The sequence below is a fragment of the Lasioglossum baleicum genome, chromosome 10, assembly GCF_051020765.1.
Source record: "Lasioglossum baleicum chromosome 10, iyLasBale1, whole genome shotgun sequence".
NCBI classification, from domain to species: Eukaryota; Metazoa; Arthropoda; class Insecta; order Hymenoptera; family Halictidae; genus Lasioglossum; species Lasioglossum baleicum.
In genome coordinates, this window is record NC_134938.1 from 4,411,803 (window position 1) to 4,434,805 (window position 23,003).

Genomic DNA, 23,003 nt, shown 5'->3' on the forward strand with positions numbered 1-23,003 from the left:
CCAGTCTACGGTCTTATTGTTAGTGGGGGATGTTACAGTATGCTCATTAGGGTGCACCGTATTTTTCGACCATGAAATTTTAGGCAAGTAACCCCACACACACCCCCAATATTGTTCCATTTCATGAAAGAATGATGTATACAAAGTTTTAGATGAATAGGACGTCGGGAAGTCGTGCCACATTAGGGTGGACCTCTCGGACATTTTAGGGTGGACCTTTCGGTACATTTTAGGGTGGAAAATCGGACATTTCATATGCAACAACCCAATAGAAGGGGTACACAGATGTCGAAACTTTGGGAAACACTGCCTTATCCGAGCAACTTCATCTTTAGCAAGAATTATTTTCTTACCCAATGGCACAATTTTAGGGAGGGGGTATGTGACAAAAATCTCGCAAAAAAAATTTCACCAGGTATAGCTAAGGTCCACCCTAAAATGCTCATGGTGTTGGAACGAGATAGTGGAAGGGGAAAAGGAGGAGAGGTAAAACCGACCAGTTTTGGTCGTTTCTGGCGACACTGGTAGGGACATTATAGACAGTAAAATTTGTGGGGAAAGCCGGAGTGCCGGCTCGAGAGGAGCACGATCTAATATTAACGCTTTAGCCTGTCTTAATACCCATCGATCCCTATATTTTAAGCCATACGTATCATAATGCGCGTTCAACCAGGTCGTGACCTCCCTGCGAGACGGCGCACATTGGTCCGGATCGAGAAATTCAGTGACTTTTTGTTATAACTTTTGAACCATATGAGATATCGGGATGATGCACTAAAATTCATTGAAAAAATAGTCAATTTTAACTATAGACAAATAAATATTTTTTTCATTTGTTAAACAATAATTTTTAATTAATTTTCATTGATATTTTTGACTAATGAAAATTGTTTAAATGCAATCTTCCAAACCATTTTTTTACTTTCTAAGTATGTATTTTATATTTACCACAATCGGCCCGGCGCGGCGCGCCAAATGTCTATTGGCCGACTGTGGCAACTCGCGTCTAGGTCGCGCTCTGATTGGTCCGTGGTTTTTCGTTAATAATTCCTAAACAAAGCCGCGGATAACATTTTTGCAACGGAAAATGTTGCTTCAAATGATCTCAGGAACCACCCCCTTTCGGGATCTTCACGAATTTTGGGACACCCTGTATAGACTACAAAACATAACAAAATTGTACAATAATTACACAAATATCAAGTAATGAAATTAAAGCGATAGGAATAATGAACTCAAACCTGTCGTTAAGCATGGACTGTCGATGAAAACATATGTCTACGATTTGACCGTGTCGATGAAAACATAGTGTCGACGAATGTTACAGTGTCGGTGAAATGGGTCGGTCAAACCACGTAAAATGCGCAGTCAACGTGTTAAAATGTCCAACTTTCAATGTTTATTATAACTATAATTATTAAATAGTACTAATTTCTTGATTTCCGAGGTCTATGAACATTTGGGAATGTCCACAATGATCATTGACCAGATATCGATACGAGAAAGTTCGTTTCTGGGCAAAAAGTCACTGAATTCTTCGATCCGGACCACTGTGCGGCGGCGGCAATGTGGTGGAAACGTAACGTCAGCTCGTCTTCGCTTAATAGAGCATTTTTTCGTTTCCATGAGACCGCAGTCGCCTCTCGCCTCGCGGTATTACTACATATTTCCCCGTCGAAACGCGAAAGAGATTTATGTTAATGGAATGCGAAAACGCTTACCATTCAACACGTGAAGGTGCACGCTCGCGCTGTCGAAACTGCTCGGGCTGCAAGTGTAATTGCCCGAGTCCTCCCGCTTCGCGTTGCGGATCTCAAGACTGCTGACCGTGTCGTTATTGATCCTCTCCGTCTGGATGTCGATCTTGCCCAACTGATTGTCCAGAACGCGGTCGCCCTCGTGATACCAGAAAACGTAGAACGGCCCCTCCAGGGACTGTTTGATTATGCACCGTATGGCGACTGTACTTCCGGTCTTCACGTACATGTCGCGGTCGCCTATGATCTCGATCTTTGGCACTACGAACCAACAAAACAACGCTTGTAGTTACGTACGTATCTTTGTCAAAAGAAAAATCGCAGAATTAACCACGAATCCAATGCAGACATTCGATATTACGCAATCCGTCAGAGTACTAAAAAAAAAAAATGTATTTTTCGCAAACCGGCTGTGTCGTACGATTTTCTAAAGAGACAATACCTTTCAGGCTGTGCATTCGCGCGGCTAATTAAAATTATTTCTCATTGTAAAAGTGGAAACAAAACGATACAATGGAAGCTGTGCAGAGCTCCGGGCCGATCTGGTATTTATAACTGTTATTGGACAAATGTTCTACGTGAAAAGTTCCAATGCGTGGCATTGTACGAGTTACATAAAGAGGGGAGAATGTATTTTTTTTTTCACTGGTATAATTTTCCGTCGCGTTCAAGTCGGAACTTTGTACTTCGCCGATCGATGACAGAACCGTACGTATCGTATACGTACAACAATGTAGTAAAAATAACGTTCGCGCATACATGTACGGTATAATGGCGAACTCCGCGGCGATAAGGAGGTTCTGTTATTGGGTTCCGAACGGAGAAGAAACAAGGAAGAGGAATGCATTCTCGCGGTCTCACCGACGATGTTGAGCTTGATGATGTGACTCTTTTTCGGGTCGGTCGAGATTTGGCACTCGTACTCGCCTTCGTCGCGTTCCTGGACGTACTTAACCTGCAGGGTCCAGCTGTCCACCGAGTCCACAAAAAGCGCCTGGAACCTTTCGTCCGGGATAAACATAGTTCTATCTACTGAGAGGATATGGGAGTCCCTTCTCCTGACCCACGACACCTTCGAAAACAACAAACAATCGGTTAAGCTAGCAACGAAACACCGCTGGACAGTAGCGCGTTATCACTAGACTGCGGATTTTATGCATTTATGACAAAAATGGATAAGCACAATTTAAAGCAGTGGACATATTAAAAAGAATTGAAGATATCAGCGTATTGGTTTCAGCTTAATCAGATAATTAAAAGAGGAATGAAATTGTTATTTGGCTCCTGTGTCTTGCAATTAATGAAAACATATTTTATTTTCCATAAAGATCCGCAGTCTAGTTACAACTAGTTGGGGCCTTGGGAAAAGTAGAATTTCAGGGCACGCACAGTGCGCCTGGACAAAATTCAATAACTTCTTTTTCCGTTTATGATAGAGACATGAAACAAAGTGGGTTTTTTTTTTATTTCTATTGAAAGCAATCTCAATATTCGAAAATTCGTATACAAAATTCCTCTTCTGTACACTATATTTTTTTCCAATATTTATTTATTTCACTCTAAAATTAAAAAAGTTATAAACAATTCAAATCAGACACATCATTGTGTGCCACCCTGTATAATATCAAAATATATTATCTTACTAATACGACGCAATCAAAATCCCAGAGTTACTTCGAATCACTTTTTTTTTATCCTCTTCTAAAGATTAGGGAAACCAATAAAACTGAATAGTTTCATTTCAGGTTAATTACTATATTGATGAATTACAATTATTCAATCCATAGCCATCATTTTCTAAAAAGATTACTTCTTACAAACGCCTTTTGTTCATAACACAACGGAAACAAGTTACGCTATGAACTGATGTATGTACCTACTATTTGATCTTCCTAAAATTACAGATTCGCTTGTAACTAATTTCCTACTGAATTTTTTTTTCAAGAAACGATTTATTTGGACATTTTGACGTAGTATGAACATAAAATAATCCCTAATTATCGATCGTAAATGTTGAATATCTAATTTAAAGGTGCTTTCAGCGCTACCATTTCGATCAATTAATAAATATAGCAATTTTGCAAAAAACTTTTGTTCTTTCCTAACGTTTCTGTTTCGTTTTGAACCTTTGTCAAAGGTAGAATTTGCGTCTACAAGAAAATATATGTATAATACAGTAAAAAGAATAGATTAATTGAAATTGATCAAAAATGGTATTGATACGTATACTTGCTATAATAACTTCAGAACAAAAGTTTTTTGCAAAATTGCTATATTTATTAATTGATCGAAACGGTAGCGCCGAAAGCATCTTTAAATTAGTATGAACATAGTTTTAAATCGATATGAAGCAGTGACTTTTTCGATTTTTGCCAATGGTTCTGCGCACTGTGGCACGCGGGGAAAATGTAGAATTTGGATCTTGGATCTTGGTTTGTGTTCGGGGCCCCGGGGCACTTGCCCAAGTTGCCCATAGGGTAACGCGCCACTGCTACTGGAACATGATTCACGTTACGCAATATTATTCTGTTTTCGCATCGAACTAAACCAGAGCCGAGGATATTGAACTCAAGGGGAGATCGGCACAGGACTGATCAAAGGACACGGGTCAAAGCACTGCGATGATCATTAAATTCGGAATAGGCTGATTCAACATCGAAGCATGCGAAACTATGGCCTTTCGAGCAGGGTATCCTCATTATGGATTGTTAGCTCGGGTACGAATGTCTTCTTAGATCTAGGCCCGGCGTTGTAGACTTGGGTCTTTCGATTCTCGGTTGGTCGATTTCCAGTCTGATAGTTCCCAGTTGGCTCATTACCAATTTGTTAACCTCGGCCATTTCCAGTCTGCTAGTCCAGAGTTAGTTTATTCGGAATTTGTTAGTTTTAGGTTGGCCCATTTCGAGTCTGTTAGCTCCGAGTTGGTTCGTTACGAATTTGTTACTCTTAACCTTGCCCATTTCGTATCTGTTGGTCTTGGATTCGTCCAATTCGCGTTTCTACGGTTGAAACCGGCTTAATTCGAGTTCTCGGGGCCCTCGATGGCGCCATTCACCGCACCCTCTTGATTCTAACTTCAAATTCTACACCCTTTTGACTTGCAGTCCGATTCAGGGGAATTTAATTCAATAACTCGTCGTCGTAGGATACACAGAAGATTAATGTTATTTGCTGGTTTATGAATATTCATCGGGAAGAAAATATGCGACGCATATTTTCCGCATTTTACTTTATACGCGGCATAAATATCGACATATCAGGTATTGGGAATCATGCCCATGCTCGCGTGCACTTGCACGTTTTATTGTGCATTCGATTTAAATTTTAATGAAACTCATTGAAATTTCATACATCATACAGTTCCGGCGTTGTACTTGTATACTGTACACCGATTGCTGCGCTCCGATCGGATTTGAATAAGATTTTATCGCGTGCTCCAATCAAATTCTGTTTTCTTCTCATCTTGAATCATGTGGCATTCTGCTGTATAATTAATTACTTGTGTACCGACCCTGCCCCGGGATCTCCCCGGGTTGAAATAAACAAATGCACTCGAGTCTGTTCCACGTGAATTATTCTTCCCGTTCGTGAACTCGAGTAACAATATATTGACTACCCGAGACACGTACAGCCAATTATTGTAAACTTGGCCCGATTTTTACAGCCATCGCTTTATTTCGAAAGAAAACGTGCTCGAGTTTATGAACATTCGCGGTGCTGTACTTTTTAATGTGCTGTCGCGTTTGCAGCGTCGTTTCGTCAGGTCGAGTGACAAATTTGGTATTTACTATGTACTCCAGTAGATTTGTACCTGGCGCGGATGCAGAATGAGGTTTCGATCGTCTAGGATCAATAGTTGAGGAGTTATGGTCGCTTAAAGTTGAGCAATCTACAGTGTTTTTGACAGGTAAGGGCGCCGCCATATTGGATTGTAGTGACGACAGCGAGCCGCTTACCTTGCCGCCCCCTCGACCTAATCCTAACCAACTCAGCAAGCGGCGTGCGATCGTCACTACAAACAAATATGGCGGCGCCCTTACCTATCAAAAACACTGTAGATTGCTCAACTTTAAGCGAGCATAACTCCTGAACCATTGATCCTACAGGATCGAAACAATACATCATAATTCGTAGGAGAAAGGCACGAATTTTGAATCCGGTAAGGTATAGACCAGGCAAAAATTTGCCCGGGGCTTCGCGCATTTCCCGGATAGAGCTTTCTCGCGTATAAATTTGCATGAACATCCGCGTCCCGGTAACAATGTTTCATGAATTATTTCGCGATGTTATCCGGGTCCGCGGAACCGTGCGTCGAATTTACTGTCATTAGCCGACATATTTCGGGATCCTTGGTTCTTCATTAATTCTCTAACAGCGCGGGGGGAGCGGTTTCACGTCGCGCGTTGAAATAGAATTTAAGAAGAAGCTGGCAGGCATTCACGGCCGTGTATTTTTCTCATCAGTTCCACCGGCGGAAGTCCCTTTCTTCTCAACAAAGGACTGGGGATTATTAATCTTTTCTTTTATACACCCCGGCTGCATTGTTACGCTTTCCACGGGAGCGCGGATGTATCTTCGCTACGGCCGCGAAATAAAGCAATAGAGACGTTTCTAGCGACGACGCGACGTGGCGAAAATTCGACCGTGTCTGCGAGACTACGGCGTAGCTCCTCTCCGGATGAATACGGACAGGGAGATAGGGATAGAAAGAGAGTGAGAGAGGGAGAGTGGGAGAGAGAGAGAGCTGCAAGCCAGAAAAACTGGGCCGAGGGTGAAAAAGAGCGGAGGCGAGCGCGTTCGACTTCCCGATCCCGCTCGATCAATCTTCCTTCTCTTGTCTACAGTTAATTTATCGTGCGTCGATCAGCTCCGCGGAGCAGTTCTTTCGTTCCGTTCGGGGAGTTCGAGGTGGTGTGCAGCCGTTGCAACGCGTCGCATGGTGCACGAAAATAAGAAACCGTATTAGGAGCACATTCAATTTATCCGCGCGATAAGTATCTGGTGTCGCACGGCCAACCGACGAGAGGCGTTTCGCGGGATACAACCATGACTCACGACCGAGCGGAGGTTGTAATCAACGGGCCGAGTGACTTCTTTGCCGTGACGCGGCGTACAGTCGGACGGATTGACAATTTAGACGATTAAGGATGTTCTGGAGGTATATAAAAACGCAACACAATTATTGAAAATTTGACTGGATATAATTCTTACTAAATTAATGCAATTACCAAAGTTTGGGTTCGATTTACTACACCGTTTAAGAATTATAGCAACATAAAGTTTGCACATTTTAACACGTCTTCTTATGGAGAATTCATAGAATTCCACTTCAAACCCTATTTAAACCGTGAAGAAACGCAACTAGAAACTCCAGTTTATTTTTATATGTAGTAAAAATTATGTAATTAATTATGTTCAAAATGTATTAGGATTCACTAAAGAGTTACAGAGCAGAAAAATTATAAACTGTTACGAAACGTCAAATTTATCGTGTTGTCTCCCACTAGCATGGAAACGTGACAAGTGTAGACCACTGAATATAGCTACAGAGGGTAAGTATTCGCAAAAGTTTAATGCAAAATATACTCGTGAATGGCTTTCATTGCCATGTATTGATGGATTTCGAATTTCTTGTACCTTTGTCTTCCATTGTACCTCCAGAAAATCCTTAAGGTGGAGTGATGTAAGTCCGTCTACGGGGCGAAGTCCGTTTATTGGTTACTTTTACTATAATATGAACGAAATTTCTCTGGCTTGTATTTATTAATGTAGTATAAGTTACTACGAACTATTCTACAGAGATGTCGCCCAAGAATAAAGGTGTTTTCCTCGCTTAAATCAACCAATGCCAAACAGTCACGTGCGAGGTACACGTAGAACTTTGAGGTTACCCTGAACGTGCAATAGTGTACAAGTTATTAATATATTCTGTGTTGTTATTTCAGGTAAGTACAACAAGTATTGATGTAGGTTTACATTAAATAAACCGTTCTTATTTTATTTTTCAAAATTTATTGAGATAACCACTAAGATGATCTTGCCCCGTAAATATTACTTCAAGGGGCAAGTCCGTACTACATATTACGGTGGGGTAAGTCCGTACTGTGTGGGTAACTATAAAAATAAACAATATATTTAATGCGATAAAACGCATTTTGTAGCAGAAACTTGATAATAATTCTTTTCTTGCCCCGCAGCACTTGAAACAAGATTCGAAAGCACTTTTACCACATTTTTATTAGCTCGCTTTCTTGTCTGTCTGTCTGCTTGTTTGTTTGTTTGTTCGGTACAAATTAAAATTTTGTTTTAATATCACTGTATCCCCTTTCATATTTCAGCATAAAAGTACATGTTTGTTTTTTAATTTTTAACTCTCAGAAACGGACTTGCCCCATTTTCGGGGCATAATACTGATACTAATTCATCAGTAATAACTGTGGCAAGAGTTTGATACCAAGAACGCTAAGTTTTTACATACCATACTGAAAATACATCAGTTTAAAGTCCAACTTTGCAAAAGCTAGGGCGGACTTATCCCACTTCACCTTACTTCAGTTTTTACATACGACAGAGACGAAATCTACAGGGAATGATGTACAGCATTTCAAGAAAAAATCGATCCAGACATGGATAAGCCACAATTTTCTTGAAATTATGCAAATCTAACTCAGATTTCCAAGGTTAAAAACCGTTCGTTCCATAATCTCTCTATTTTTCTCATATTCTGCAATGTTTCAGCTTTAATCCAAGAAAAAAGTCATTGCTCTATCTCATTTCGGTTTGTCCGACTGTGCGCCGCCGCGAGCAACACCCACTGCAACCCAGTCGTATCGGTACGGCGAAAAATTTGCCTACGTAGTTTCGTGACCATTAGTACTAATGAACGAGATCGGATCGTTCCGCCGACTTCTGGCTTGAAATTGTTGTCCGGGAAACTTAATGCCGGGCCCTATCGGTTTCTATTGCTCGCGCGCTATTCATTGAATCGAGCGAACTCTAATTGCCCACTAATTGCTCGTACACCTTTGCTGCTGCTAGAAAAGTTTATCGGAGTTCTTCGTCGGTAATTGTATCGGGCTGTCCCATGCCGTGGGTGTTTCAGCGAAATTGTCGAGCGAATTACTTCGTACTCGATTCCTTACTTTCGCGAAGCGCTGCGGAACACAGTCGCCGCCGTTACGTCGTCGTCGCGTGTAACAGTTAAATAAGAGTAGACTCGCATTTGCCGTATTATCCCGTGAAAACGTCATCTGCATGGCGCGTAAAAAGTTTATCTCGGGAGCGTTCGCTGGTATTTTTAACGATTCCACTTGTGTGTCGCTCGAACACGCTAAAACCGGACGTAACAAACACGATTCCCGGAACGGAACACGGGCGGCACAAAAGGAAAAAGGGACGACAGAGGGGGGTGGGTTGGGTCGGGACGGAGTTGTGATCGAGCGAACGCGTGTTCCGCGAAATTGTCGGCAAAGAACAATCGCTTTCAATCGTGTTTCCGAGTGTACCGCGCGCACAATGCCCGTTGACGGAAAATCAGTCGTAAAAGTACGTTTAAATCCGCGGGCGATAAGCATCGGGGGGGTGTGTGAAGGAGTCCTGGCGTTGCGCGACCCTTAAGTACGCTGCCGGACGATTGCATAAGGGTCGCGTGTCGCCGGACACTTAGTCCTGCCTCTTTCGAGGTACAACTTTCACTCCTGTAAACACAGGCCGTAGGCTGGATGGAGTTTTCGCTAACGAACGATATGAGAAAGTTTTATTTCTCCGCAATGGGGTCCTGAACGGAGGGCTGCGGATAAACGTGTCGTTGCGCCATAACGAAACTCGGAGCTTGCCCTACGATGGGCCAGGAATTTTTAGCGTACCCTTTGGAACCTCGTCGGCACGGGAGATCTGTGTTGCGCGGGCTACGATCACGCGGGGAGCCTCGTAAAACTCACGCGGCTCGTATAATCTAGCTCTAACGGCCGCGAATCCGGACAGATTAGACTTTTATAGTTCGCATAAATTCCCGTGGCCCGCGCCGCTCAGACAGTGATAGCATTCGCACCGTGTATCGGCGTTATCGTAGCTATTTCGATGATTGTAACAGCGCGATCCGGATGTTCGTCGCGCGCGTAGTATCGACGGGCCTCGTCTTTCAGATTAACCAATAACGCTTACTTCACTTTGATATACCCCCACAATATAATCATTGAGACCCTATCCCGTTCGAGTAGCAGTGAAAAACCCATGAAATGAAACTCGGTGATTGAAATCGACTCGGATTCGCGAGTACATATTGAACTTGATCACATCCCTAGCGAACGGTGCCGATATCATCGACGCCGGATCGCAGAAAACTGGGCATTCGCGTGCAAATAAATCCGCTTTATCTGACCCCCAGGGGTTGGGCTAGGGGCCGGGGACGGTGCGCGGCGGCGGCGGTATCCGGTCGTGCTTTTTGCAAGGAACGGGGACGAGATAACGGCCGCCGAAGTTCTCCGAGTGTTTCATAATCGACTGGGGAATTAAGGAATTCGTAATTTGTCCGGCGAACCAGGTGCTTTCTGGTCACCGCGCGATAACTTCGTCCGTTCGGTGGACGAGCGGTGTTGCCGAAGGTTCGTGGCTGTTATCTGTAAATTTTCTGTACACCGACCGAGGAGGTGTAAATCATTGGACGTGACGCGGTGATGAAAGAAATACAGCATCTCGCTGTAAGAAATGATTATCACCCGCGATTCTAGTTGTTCCACTTTTTTATACTGTTTGGCGGCTCTTTGCTTTACCTCTTTACTTTATAAATTATGACGTATTTGGTACCCGGGGCGGTTGCTGGTCGAAGTTTCGATCCTGTGGGGTCAATGGTTCAGGAGTTATGCTTGCTTTAAAGTTGTGCATTTTTCAGTGTTTTTGACAGGTAAGGGCGCCGTAATATTTGTTTTTAGTGACGATCGTGCGCCGTTTACCGAGAAGAACCGCTAGATGGCAACGCGGGCGCGCGTTAATGCTGATAATTAGACTGCGGATCTTTATGCAAATTAAAAATTCTCTGCATCGATTGCAAGAAATAGAAAATAAATCGAATGTTACTTCTTCCCTTAATGATTTTAATAGAAGAGAAATCATATATTGACATCTTCAATTTTTACAATTTTCCAACAATTTCGAATTTCATCTACTCAATTTTCCTATAAATGCATAAAGATCCGCAGTCTACTGATAATATAGAGCGGGTATTGCAATTGTTGTTCTAATTTTTGATGACATGGCCACGATGTTGCGTTTTAACTAGTCTGCGTTAGGTTTTTGTAAATATTTTGCACGATACAGCTTCTCCAACATTTTCTGAGATATTTTCTCTATGGTAACGATATTACTGTGTGCCCATGTTGCCATCTAACGGTGCTGCTCGGTAAGCGGCTCGCGATCGTCACTACAAACCAATATGGCGGCGACCTTACCTGTCAAAAACACTGCAGATTGCTCAACTTTAAGCAAGCATAACTCCTGAACCATTGATCCTACAGGATCTAAACTTCGACCTGCTACTACTCCGAGTACAAATCTACTCGACTACATACCAAATACAATTTATAGGGGAAAGGCACAAATTTTGAGTCCGGTAAAGTAAAGTTTACCCTACTGTTTCGACATTAACCACTTAGCGTGGAATAACGCGATGATCACTGGAGAACGAATTGCAAACTTTGCCAAAATGTTATGCTTAAAAATTCGACTTACTGATTTATTACCAAGCTGCCGCACTCTGCACGGCAAGTACGCATGCCTTCCCAACTGGGCCGTGACGTTCGTGGGAGTGTTCGAGTCGAAGAACGGCCCCGTGTAAATCCCGTCGAACCTCTTCACCAACGAATGAGATCTTGTGCTCACCCCTGAAAAAATTCCATTATTTTGTAAATCTTCCAGCACTCACGAAACTGTCACATGCAGACTACCACACACGCACAGAACAGGAGTATTTCAATTATAAATATCACGGCGAAGGGAAATTGTGAATACATACAGTGTTGTACAGTATTCATATCCGCAACCACTCAGTCTTCTGCCTAGACGAGGAACTGAGCACATTTGCCTCGATTCAATTAAAACATGAGTGGGTGGCGCCAGTGATAAATAAACAGACGGGAGAAATGCGAACAGTGGGCCCTGTCTGTTGTATGGGCTGAAAGATGGAGGGAGGACAGGGCCTTTAAGTCCTAGACGTGCCGTTTTTTTGGTGGTATTGGGGAAACCGAACACCTGTTTCCCCCGAGCCCCACACTACCCCTTCTGGGTGTACGTAAATTTTTTCCGTACATTTTTAACAAGAAAAAGGTAAAACTGTCCCCACCACTTTTCTTAGAATCTGTCCCGTCCCCCACTCTAATTATCGAAGATAAGTAGTGAATAGAAGTGAAAGTCAATTAGTTTCGGGGAACAATTACGTGGGTTAAATGTAAAAGGACGGCAGACCAGCCGCGTCCTCTGTTCAAGGGTGTAGCCTAGCGTGGCAGCCGCATAATATTATTGTCGCGCGAATTCCCGGAAAGGTGTAGCGACACGATGCATTTCGAGCGCGCGGTGCGCGGGCACGGAACGTTTACGAGTCCTCGAATCCCCGGGCAAACTTCAGCTTTAACCCCGAACGTCGCCCACCACATCTTAGACGGTTGCATTAACGTGGGTTCCGTGATCACGCCGGATTGTTATACCGACTGAATTTACATTGTACCGGATCTCGGGCTCTGCGCTGCGCCGTGGCCATGATGGAATAATAAAAGGATCACAGGAATATAGTGTATTTCGCATTCGTGACGTCCATGCACTCGCGGCTTCCTCCTTCGCTGCCATCCCCACCTCCGCCAACCTTTGCTCGTCGCTTCTTGCCTTTCAGAATAAATCCTATCAGAGCTTCTGCCAAGCCATCGTGCCTTGGGGAAATGGATACTAATCCCGGGATTCCGATTCGGGGGATCCGAAGACGGATCAGCATTCGGCCCGAAAAGCAACGTGGGCTTCGTTCCAACGACCTTGAGGGCCCGCATCCGGTCTACCGGCCGAAGGGAATAAAGGTGCCACGTATTTGTTCGCACATCATATTTCTCGTACGTGATATCATATCATACGCGCCCTGATGCACACCCTGTGATCATCCCCCCTCCTCCCTCCATCCCTTTTTCCATTACTCGGGAATTTCCCACAGAGGATCAATTTGTCTTCGACTCTACTATAGGTATGGTAGACACCCCTGTATAACTGTTTTTAAAAAGACTGTACAGTCAAACCTGCTCTTATGCGATATTTTTGTGCGATTTTTTTATGCGGTATATCATATATTTTTATCATTTATTAAAAAAGTGTCCCTACAAAAGTTGTTTGGTATGACGGGCTACATTACGTAGTATTAATTGTTTTCTTGTGGGTGGAGTGGTGGAGGACATTTCAAGGTCACCTTGATTTTTTTCAAATGGTATGTCCTATTTTTTTATACCGTAGATAGAGTATCAAGATTATTTGTCTTGTATTTTATATTCGTTATTACTTGTCTAATTTTTACACGTCGACAGAATGTTTTCAGCATTTCATAATTATTTGTCTTCTGTTTTATATTCTTTAGAATTGAAAACACGACGGTATTGTAATATGGAACACGATGGAAATATTGGTTATTGAATCGAAATTTATAAAATATAATCAATAAGCTTCGTAACTGAGTTTACAGGCTTTATGTAATTATTGGACTATTGATTTTCTATACATTAATGAAAGCTGTCGCAGACAGTAATAATATTTATACGAAACGTCAGCGAAGGTTCCGCCTCGATTTTGAACCATTAAAGTTCATGCAAAATGAAAATCTTGAATCTGGTAGAGTAGATACGTATTTATAAATCATTATTAGAATAGTTATAAACAAGATTCTTCGAAGTTGTTAATTTATAAGACGAAGCGCAGCTGCATAGCGCCCATTAAATCCAAGAATTACAAGTTGTTTTGTCTTTCCTACCATCAAAACTAATTACAATTTTAAAAGTTACAGTTCCGGAGGAGTAGGTTGCAAAAACGAGGTCGAAGAACTTGGAGAACATTCTTGCGTCTAATTGAAATACTTATCGACTCCGTTTACGGTAACTCTAAGTTCTCCTTACTTCTTCAAACTATGTATCGTTTAAAATTGTTTACAAGTTTCTTGTAAGTACAGAAGAGAATTTCAAGATGTGTTACTATTCGCTGCCTTATGGATAGGAAAACGACAGATTTCATATCGTCATAATCATATTGGTAAAAATTTACGGACACATTGTCACACAAAAATGTAAAATACCATAGGTATTTCACATTAGAGCATGATATGGTCCCTCTACAGCCATTCCTTATTTCCACAATTATTTCTATAGTTCAACGATCACATGACTGGGTTTTATACGACACTTTTTGCCGATGCCATCAAATGATCCATCCAGAGAACTAGCATATAAATTATTTTTAACAACCCCTTTCATATACAGCATTTTCACTTCACTTCCGTCAATTATTCTTATAGGTTTATCTAGCAATATTACACATTCAGCTCCGTCGACGTATATGTACCACTTTCACAGCAACCATTATGAAAGTGTTGTTACGCCAGTTTGCATAAACCAACTAAAAAGCTGGCTGAAACGATTCAGGTTAGTTACCGCGTTTTCCAGTTACCTACATATTAAAGCACCTTATTATGGTATGAACTTCTGAAAAGCTTTTTAATTAACAATCGCTGAGGAAATACAATTGTTGCAAGATTTGCATTGTTTCTTCCCGTAACACTAAACCTACCTACACTGGTTTTTTATTTTACAATTATTGAAATAATGAATACGATTTCATAAGGAATGGTTGTATACAGTGTGAGGAGCAAAAAAGTGAACGATATTTTTACAAAAACGTATTTTTATTTAATGTTTGCATATAAAATAGAATAAAAATAAAATAGCTAGCATTAAGTACAAAGTTTTAGCTTCTCAAGAAAATTTTATTGATCGTGGTATTATTATTGTTTCGATAAATACGAACTATTTCCGTGTAGTCGGTTTTGCACCGTAATAGAACGTTTTTAATGGGGCACGTTACAGGCATTCAAAGGAAAAGTACGCAAGACTATTTGTTAATCGTACCTGTATTTGTTTAGTTACACGCTTGTCCATTCTTATGTAAATTTTAGGTTGAGACTTTTTTTTCTTGTTGTGTTTCTTTTAGTTTTTATCAGTTGTACTGTCAAAATCTGTATACATTTGTAAAAACAGGACATATAATAGTAATAATAATAATAATAATAATAATAATAATATCATCATTGCTTAAATTTTTTTGGAAAGCTGAAATATTGTACTTGATACTGTGTATTTTGTTTTTTTTTTCATTCTATATGCAAACATTAAATAAAAATACATTTTTGTAAAAATATCGTTTGTGCGTTCACTTTTGCTCCTCACTGTAGATATCTTTAGTGGAGCACGTATCACGAAAGTCTAAATAAAATCAATATTGTCAGTTTTATAAGGGAGCATGTTCCAGTGACTTTTAAAGCTCGGTAGGTTTAGTGTTAATGATTTTAATGGAGGAGAGATCACATGTATTGACATCTTCAATATAAAAATTTTTCAAGAATTTTGAATTTCATCTTCTCAACGTAGCTGCAAACGCATAAAGATCCGCAGTCTACTGATAACTTACTGTGTGCCTGGCGATAAGGGGAACAGTGCATCACAGGCAGCTTACGATTGAATGTCGCGCCAGGGAATCGTTGCTCAATCGACACGCAACAAATACGAGGAAGCGTTTATCGGGGAAACGTTCGTTTGTTCGACCGGATGCGAATATCGAACGATATCTCGCGCGGAGGACGCACGAATTCGCGTCCGTTCCCGTTGTCGACGGGTATCGTCGCGCCGGGAGAGGCGGCGCGGCGCGGCTCCCGATTTATCGCCGATGCTTCGAGAGTTCGCGAGTTTATACGAGACGCCGGGAATACGGGATACAGGACGTGCGGCGAAGGAGAAGAGCTCGATAAAACAGCTATACATATACCGGTAAAGTTTTTTGCGTTAGCGGAGCTATCGTTCGCAACTCGTCGTGCGCGTTATTTAACTTCTCTCCCCCGCGTGCACCCCTCCCGCACCCATCATCGAGCGCGTTCTTTCGCTGAACGACTTTCAATCCACTTCGTAAACCGCGGGATTCAGCGGTTCTTTTCACCGGGGGGCTCCCCAGATAATCGTGTCGGCGTCTCTTTTTGTTAGAAATTATCGAACTTCACCGAGTCCCTTAGTTATCCGTTACTTCGCCAGCGAAAATTGCTAATTACAACGACGCCGCTCGCCCGTCCGGCGATTGCCTTTCCTATTGCGTTCGTAATCGCATTTTATCAAAACCATAACGATTTTGAACACAGCTTTTCCTGGCAATACTGGGTTGTCAGCCAAAGCAGGCCACCTAAATATCTCCTGTATTTTTCATGGCACAAGAAAAATATGTTTGGCATAATTTAAAATGGTATCGAAGGAGGAATCTCGTAGAAGTACAATTTTTTGTTGTCCGGTTATTTTTTCAGCCGCTATAAGACGGAATAAAGAAAAATAAGTTTTCCCGATAAAAAATAACGATAATCTTAGAAAAACTATGAAAAAATGACCGGACAAAAGGAATTGTTCGTCTATGAAATTCCTCCTTCGATACCATTTAAATGATTAAAATAAAGGAGATATTTAGGTGGCCTGTGTGCTTTGTTGAGACACCCTGTATATCTTGAAGTTTGTAGGAATAGCGCATTTTATAATACAGCGCTGGTATATTTGATAGTTCTATTTAACCTTTGCAAACTGCGAAAGCCATGAAAACGTCACAATTTATATCGTACATAACAAACGCGCTGGTCACGGTTTTACGGGAAAATCGGAAGAATTATACGAACAACCGTACCCTCTAAACAACAGCGTGCGGCTGCCCCATAATTCGAGAATGTCATAAAAGTTTGCTTTTCGTTTAATCGCTTTCACAATTACTTCTAAACCAACTTCATAAAGGCCGGAGTGGAATTACACCTTCGCTCCGTGACGCAATCCCCGCGTTTATTTTCCACTTTAAATTACTGTTCCCTTTGTTCCCGGTTTTATGCCCGTTTTTCGTACGATTTTCCCTGGGCGCGCAACAAAGACACCGCTACTTAATTAACTAACCGATAATGGAAACGAGCGACGCGAAACGGCGGATCTTGTTCAGCGACCGAAACAACTGTTCCTTCGGATGCGCATTTCCCTCTCGGAGGAAAATAATGACAGTCATCGCGGCGAATGCGAACAACCATGTCGGTTCACGGTGACGTCATTGCGGAGGGGCCGCGTTTAAGGCAGCGTAAGGAGGCTGCATTAACGGTATTGCTGTTTTGTCCAACAAAGTTTGAGCGATTTTCATCAAAACCACGAGTATTTAAAGAAGCTCGGTGAGAGTTCCTTTTAGCATCCTCCCCCCACCTCCGATTGACTTCAAACTTACTCTGTAGACGTCCCACGAGGTGTCTGACAAAATGAAGGTGGCGCCGCCGCGCCGCGCGGAAATCAAGTATATTTTTTGCCGTTGAAACACAATTTTAATGCTTAATTGAGGTGTAAAAGTACAAATCGCAATATCTGGACCGCCGAGTTCGGGCGCAATGTGCTTGACGTGCCCACATTAAAAAAACATGATAAACACCTAATTAAGTTCATTTATACAACTGCTGTTAAGGAAATAGTGCACTTGGTGAGGTCTATACTCGTAGGGCCGCCCTTTTGGGCCCTCCCCAAGGTTGGGGGTGACTGTTTTCGAGGTACCAAAGAGGTATCTAAATGATCGCGCTGTGCTTCTCAGATCGGTTGCGCCCGACGGAAGGTTTAGCAAACCCCAAGCCCACTAAATCTAATCTAACCTTATATCATTAATAAATAACCTAACCTATATCCTTTCCCAATTCCATTGAACCACTTCTCGCGGCTTCCGCTCGGGGTCATTTTGATTTGATTTCTCAGAACTGTCACTCATTCTGTAACTTATTAAACTCATTAAAGACAAGGAACGACAGTATAGGATGTGTTAATAAGTGAAAATGGCGAATACGAGTCATTAACGTGACCAACCCACATGACTCTACTGAGCCAGGGAAATATTTCGGATAAGTTGGGAGGCAATCGGAGGTGGCTGCTAAAAGGAACTTCACTTGTCGCGATAAGTGTGAAGAAAATATTGAAAACGAGAAAATCGGAAGAAAATCGGAATCGTACGGATGATCGCGGGGCACGAACGTCATAAAGACGGGGTCGCGCAAAGGAAAAGTGGAAGTACGGGGACGTGTCCACTCGAGGATGCCTCTCCGTTAGAAGTTTCAGGTAGATACAGATCTGCGGGCAACTTTTCGACAGTTTACTCTCCAGTGGCTGTCGTTTCTACTCCCGAGGCGAGGTTGAAACACGCGGAGAAATATTATCAAGCAGAAAATCTCCGGCAACTTCTATAGTTTATTCCGAATCAGGGTATCCCCCGTTCGTGCGTTTCGTTTCAATTGGCCGATTCAATTTATGCCATGGGTTTGGAATACGACGAGAAAGAAGGAGAAAGAAAAAATACGGATAACTCGGGTCGCCGACCTGCTCGGCCGTCGAAGAATCGGCTAATTACAGAACGCTTAATTAATGCCGTGTTTACAGAATCATCGAAAATTCTGCAGCGACGCGGCGCGGCGGATCGATAAGCCGCGCGCACAGTGCACACTGGGACAAATGGGAAATCTAGGTGGAAAAAAGTCGTGTCAGGAAACATAGATATACAGACCGGAAAAGGACCTTTTTTATCGATGATCGAATTCTAACGCTGCGGACAAGTTTGGTAGTCGGTCCAATAAAACGGGTGAAAAAATTCAGCTCCTTACACTAATGGTAATTAAGGGTGATTAATTAATGGTAGATACCTTGACGTCGCCTGCAAGAATTTGTGTATGAAATTTGGAAAGCGAGCTTCAATATCAATTACATCAGGACCTCGATTAACCGGCTTGATCGGGAAACAAACAGCGCGGATAAATTACGGCCCGATGAAATAATTAAAATGTACGTTATATTCCAAAATAAATGATTTATTTTTGAAAATGTATTTCCCTTCATAATGTAATCATATTTAAACGCGTATTTGTTTGTAATCGGGATCCGGTGAATCGAGGTCCTACTGTACAAACATCCAGAGTTGGGCAAATATTTTATTCAAATAAAAATGTGGAATAAAGTGGTTTTTTTCCAAGCGGGTCGCGTAAACCCACTTTGTTCGGAATTTTTATTTAACTACAATTTTTACTCAATTCTGCAATCATTGTAAAAAGTATTCGTACGCCCTTCAAAACTGAATCATTTTTTCATAATTGTACCAAATGACCTGATCTTTTATAATCAATTAGAAGCATTGGTTTACGAAATGATATGCAAAAAAGATATTCCAAAAATTATAATTTACAAGGTTACATGCAAACATACGGTAGGCATGTTTTAAAACTTTTTTATTTGCGCACTTAATGAAAATTTACAATAAGGGTGTCTCAAAATTCCTTCAACATCCGGAAATGGCAGGTTCCTGAGATCATTTGGAGCAACATTTTAATAACTTCTTAACAATACGCGGAAGCCATTTTTGCAAAGGAAAATGTTGCTTGATGTTGGAATTTTGAGACCCCTGTATTTTAAGTTTTCATTAAGGACCCAAATAAAAAAGTTAAAAATGAAAATTACAATTTTTGGAAAATCTTTTTTGCATATCACTTCGTAAACCGGTGCTTCTAATTGATGATAAAAAGTCAGATCATTTGGTACAATTATAAACAAGTTGTTCTGTGTTAAAGGGCGTACTTAAATCTTTTTCACACTCGCTGTATACTATTCTTGTTATCGCAGTATATAGCAAATAGGCTAAGAATAGTAAGCGATGAAAGTGTAATGCAAACAAGGCAAGCTGGGAATATTACAGTTGAATTTCGTAAAACGAGAAGTGCCCAGAGAAGTTTATTTTATGAAGGAATATTAATGTATAATGCACTACCAGAAGAAGTAAAGCGTTGTGAACATTTAGACATATTCAAGAGAATGCTAAAGAGGAATTCGTTATAACAAATGTAAAGTAATGTACTATAAATGTAAACCAAAGTAGCTGTGAAAGCTAATAAATAATTAATCAATCAATCAATTCTCTGTACCGGTAAGTAATATCTAGCCAGAGAAATCCGCAGCTTTTCAGCGATGTTGGTATACGTAACATTTCGAATGCGCGGATTGTTGTGCCATTGGCGTCACCACGCCGGACAAACCGTACGCGAATCCTGCACACGGTGGATATCTGAAATTGTGCCGTGTAATTTTACCACGGCTGTACACAACGCCATTTCGACGGGGCAAATACTTAACGCCCCACTCTGTGACGGAAACTGTACCTACCGGTTCGAGTACTTACGGGGTTTAACGGCGCAGCAGTAACAACAAAGTGATTACACCATCGACATTGCTAAATGCCTCGCAAGTTTTCAACAACGGCACCACCGCGCTCGTGAAAATTACCGTGCCTGGAATGCGAGAATAGAATCCGCCCGAAGTGCTGGCCAAGACTCGCGGAACAAATGGAACGCATAGACACCGAGTCTACAGGATGGAACCGAAAATGTCGGAAGACCTTAAACGCGATTTCGTCACTGTTGTCTAATTTTTGTTCCACCGACGATGAAACAGTCTCTGTTAAGTCGCAGAAGTAGTCAAAGGCTGCATAGACACTTCGAAGTAATAAGTCCCCGAGTCACTTTAACTTTCATAAAAACCGTCGGTTTTACGTGGCAATGAAAACGTTCCAGAGAGATAAAACAGTTGGGACGTATTTAATAACCACGATAAAAGATGTCCGAGTAAATCTTACGTTCGCGTTTCGCAGTCGTTCGATATTTAACCCTGCCGAAACGTTGACAGCTTCGACGAACACGTGCGCGATCGTTTTTATAAATATTTGTACGGGAACACGTCGTGAAGCTTGCGGAATAGCTAACAGGATATACTAAATCATTTTATTGGGTCGTTCGGAAAGTCCTCCGCCGATGTTCAATTATTTTTATAAACGCTTTATTATTGTATTAGGTTGGCAAGAAAGTAATTTCGGTATTTTAAGGTGAAATGAAACCGAATTTCTTTATTCAAGCGATGCACTTTAATGAATACAATATTTTCTTGTTTATTCTTTTTGGCAGAAAATCAACGAACAAACGGGAAAGTATCTTATTCATTAAAGTTCATTGCTTGAATAAAAAAATTAGGCTCCATTTCTCCTTAAAACACCGAAATTACTTTCTTGCCAACCCAATACATTTTCTGAAAGGTGACACTTTCGCCGATACTTGTATCTATTCACTATGAACATATGTTGAATCGTTTTTGTTTGGCGTCAATGGAAACATGGAAAACGAAAAAGTGCATTTTCGGCAGTTAATGCTGCTTTTTTACTACAGAAACGGCAAGAATTCTGTTCAAGTTGCAGAAAAGATATGTACTGTTTAAAGAGACAATGCTGTAAGTGATCGAACAGTGCGCGAACGGTTTATGAAATTCAGGGGTGGCAAATTTAACCCTTAGCACTCGAGTGGCGAATCTGAGGCGCCATTAAAAATTGCTGTACCATTATTGAAAATATTGTTTACATTATTAGATATGTAGGTATCTAAAAAATTACTGAACATTTAAGTATTTCATAAGGTACAATATCAATTTCATAACCACCAAACTTAAAATCTCATTAAAAATGGCAATATTTTAGGTCGGTAGAAATGTTTGCAGTGCAGAAGGTTAATCATGAAGACCGGCAACGCTTCTGTAGGCCATCCGCGGTTGATGACGAGCTAATCAATCCACTGATCACAAATAATCAACGTATTACGAGGGTGGAATAGTGATACTCCCCAAAAGATGACAAACACAATGATGCATATATTATTAAATAAACTGGACTGTTAGCAAAATTTCCTGTTTCCAATTTGCTCCAAAAATCGGCGGCAACTTTTCGAAGAACCCAATGTATCACACGACGTACAGTGGACCAAAAAGTATACAAACAATAAATGTCTCGGTCTCGGGAAATTGTCGATATTTGAAAAGAATAGTACAATAATGTACCTGAACTCGTCTTAACACGAAGATGTAAAAATTGCGTGAGACACCCTGTAGAACAGAAGTATTCTGGGTTGGAAGACGTGTTTGGCTCCGAGAGCAAGGGTTAAACTTGACTGTTAGTAAAATTTCTTGTTTCCAATTTACTCCAAAAATCGGCGGCAACTTTTCGAACAACCCAATGTATCGCGCGACGTACAGTGGACCAAAAAGTATACAAACAATAAATGTCTCGGTCTCGGGAAATTGTCGATATTTGAAAAGAATAGTACAATAATGTACCTGAACTCGTCTTAACACGAAGATGTAAAAATTGCGTGAGACACCCTGTAGAACAGAAGTATTCTGGGTTGGAAGGAGTGTTTGGCTGCGAGAGCAAGGGTTAACCAGCACTGTTCCGTTTGCAAAGCGTCTCCAAACACTGTATCCAGCGAAACGGGAGCGCGATGTCCCCACGTCTGCCATTTGGAATCGAATCAAATAAATGTCGAGCGATTTGTGTGACACGGTGGGTGGATAGAGATCCAGAGTGCGCTCGAGGATCGCCTAAAGCAGGATGACGTGCGCTCTCGGGTGCGGGCTGGGGGTTAGGTCTTGTGGACCTTGAAGACGAAAATACCACGACAGTTTCCACTTAACCTCGAGCGATGGTAAGAAAGACCATGGACCGGTGTCGTCGTGTTGCCACCGGCGAACGATTAACGAAACGCCGTCCGGGGAACCGGCTGTCGTACCCGGCCCGATCTGATATCCTTTTCGTTGTATCTCGGCCAATCGTTCTACGCTCGATGAATCGATTTGCCAACGCGTTTCCGTTCAGACGGCGCGAATCGGATTGGCAATCAGTGCGCGCCGACCCGGTATCGCGTGCACCGGGGACGTGCACGACCAATCAAAGCCCTCCCTCCCAGGACACTCGATCTTCCGGACAGAAGGATCCTTCAGGGATGCAAAATATCGAGCGCAGGCGCCGACAACGGCGCGGCGACCCGCGACCCGGCGCCTGTGACTTCGTACCCGCCGCGCCGCACCGCTCCGCACCTCTCCGCATCGCTCCTCGCCGGGAAAC

At 41.9% G+C, this 23,003-nt stretch overlaps 2 protein-coding genes across 3 annotated transcripts in view; one reads left to right on the forward strand and one right to left on the reverse strand.

Moving 5' to 3' along the window:
* Unc-13 (unc-13) overlaps positions 1 to 23,003 on the forward strand; it is a 697,844-nt gene that overhangs the window by 80,774 nt on the left and 594,067 nt on the right. The gene's annotated exons all lie outside the window — the stretch shown is intronic.
* LOC143212797 (zwei Ig domain protein zig-8) overlaps positions 1 to 23,003 on the reverse strand; it is a 43,862-nt gene that overhangs the window by 15,031 nt on the left and 5,828 nt on the right. The window contains exons 1-4 of one of the 2 annotated variants that reach the window (XM_076431969.1): positions 17,712 to 21,038; positions 11,484 to 11,635; positions 2,619 to 2,829; positions 1,722 to 2,018 (exon numbers count right to left, since the gene is read on the reverse strand). In XM_076431969.1, coding sequence (XP_076288084.1) covers positions 1,722 to 2,018; positions 2,619 to 2,829; positions 11,484 to 11,635; positions 17,712 to 17,733 — 682 coding nt within the window. In that variant the 5' untranslated portion in view covers positions 17,734 to 21,038. Of the gene's footprint in view, positions 1 to 1,721; positions 2,019 to 2,618; positions 2,830 to 11,483; positions 11,636 to 17,711; positions 21,039 to 23,003 lie in introns of those variants that run through there. The other variant, XM_076431968.1, reaches the window with a different exon arrangement.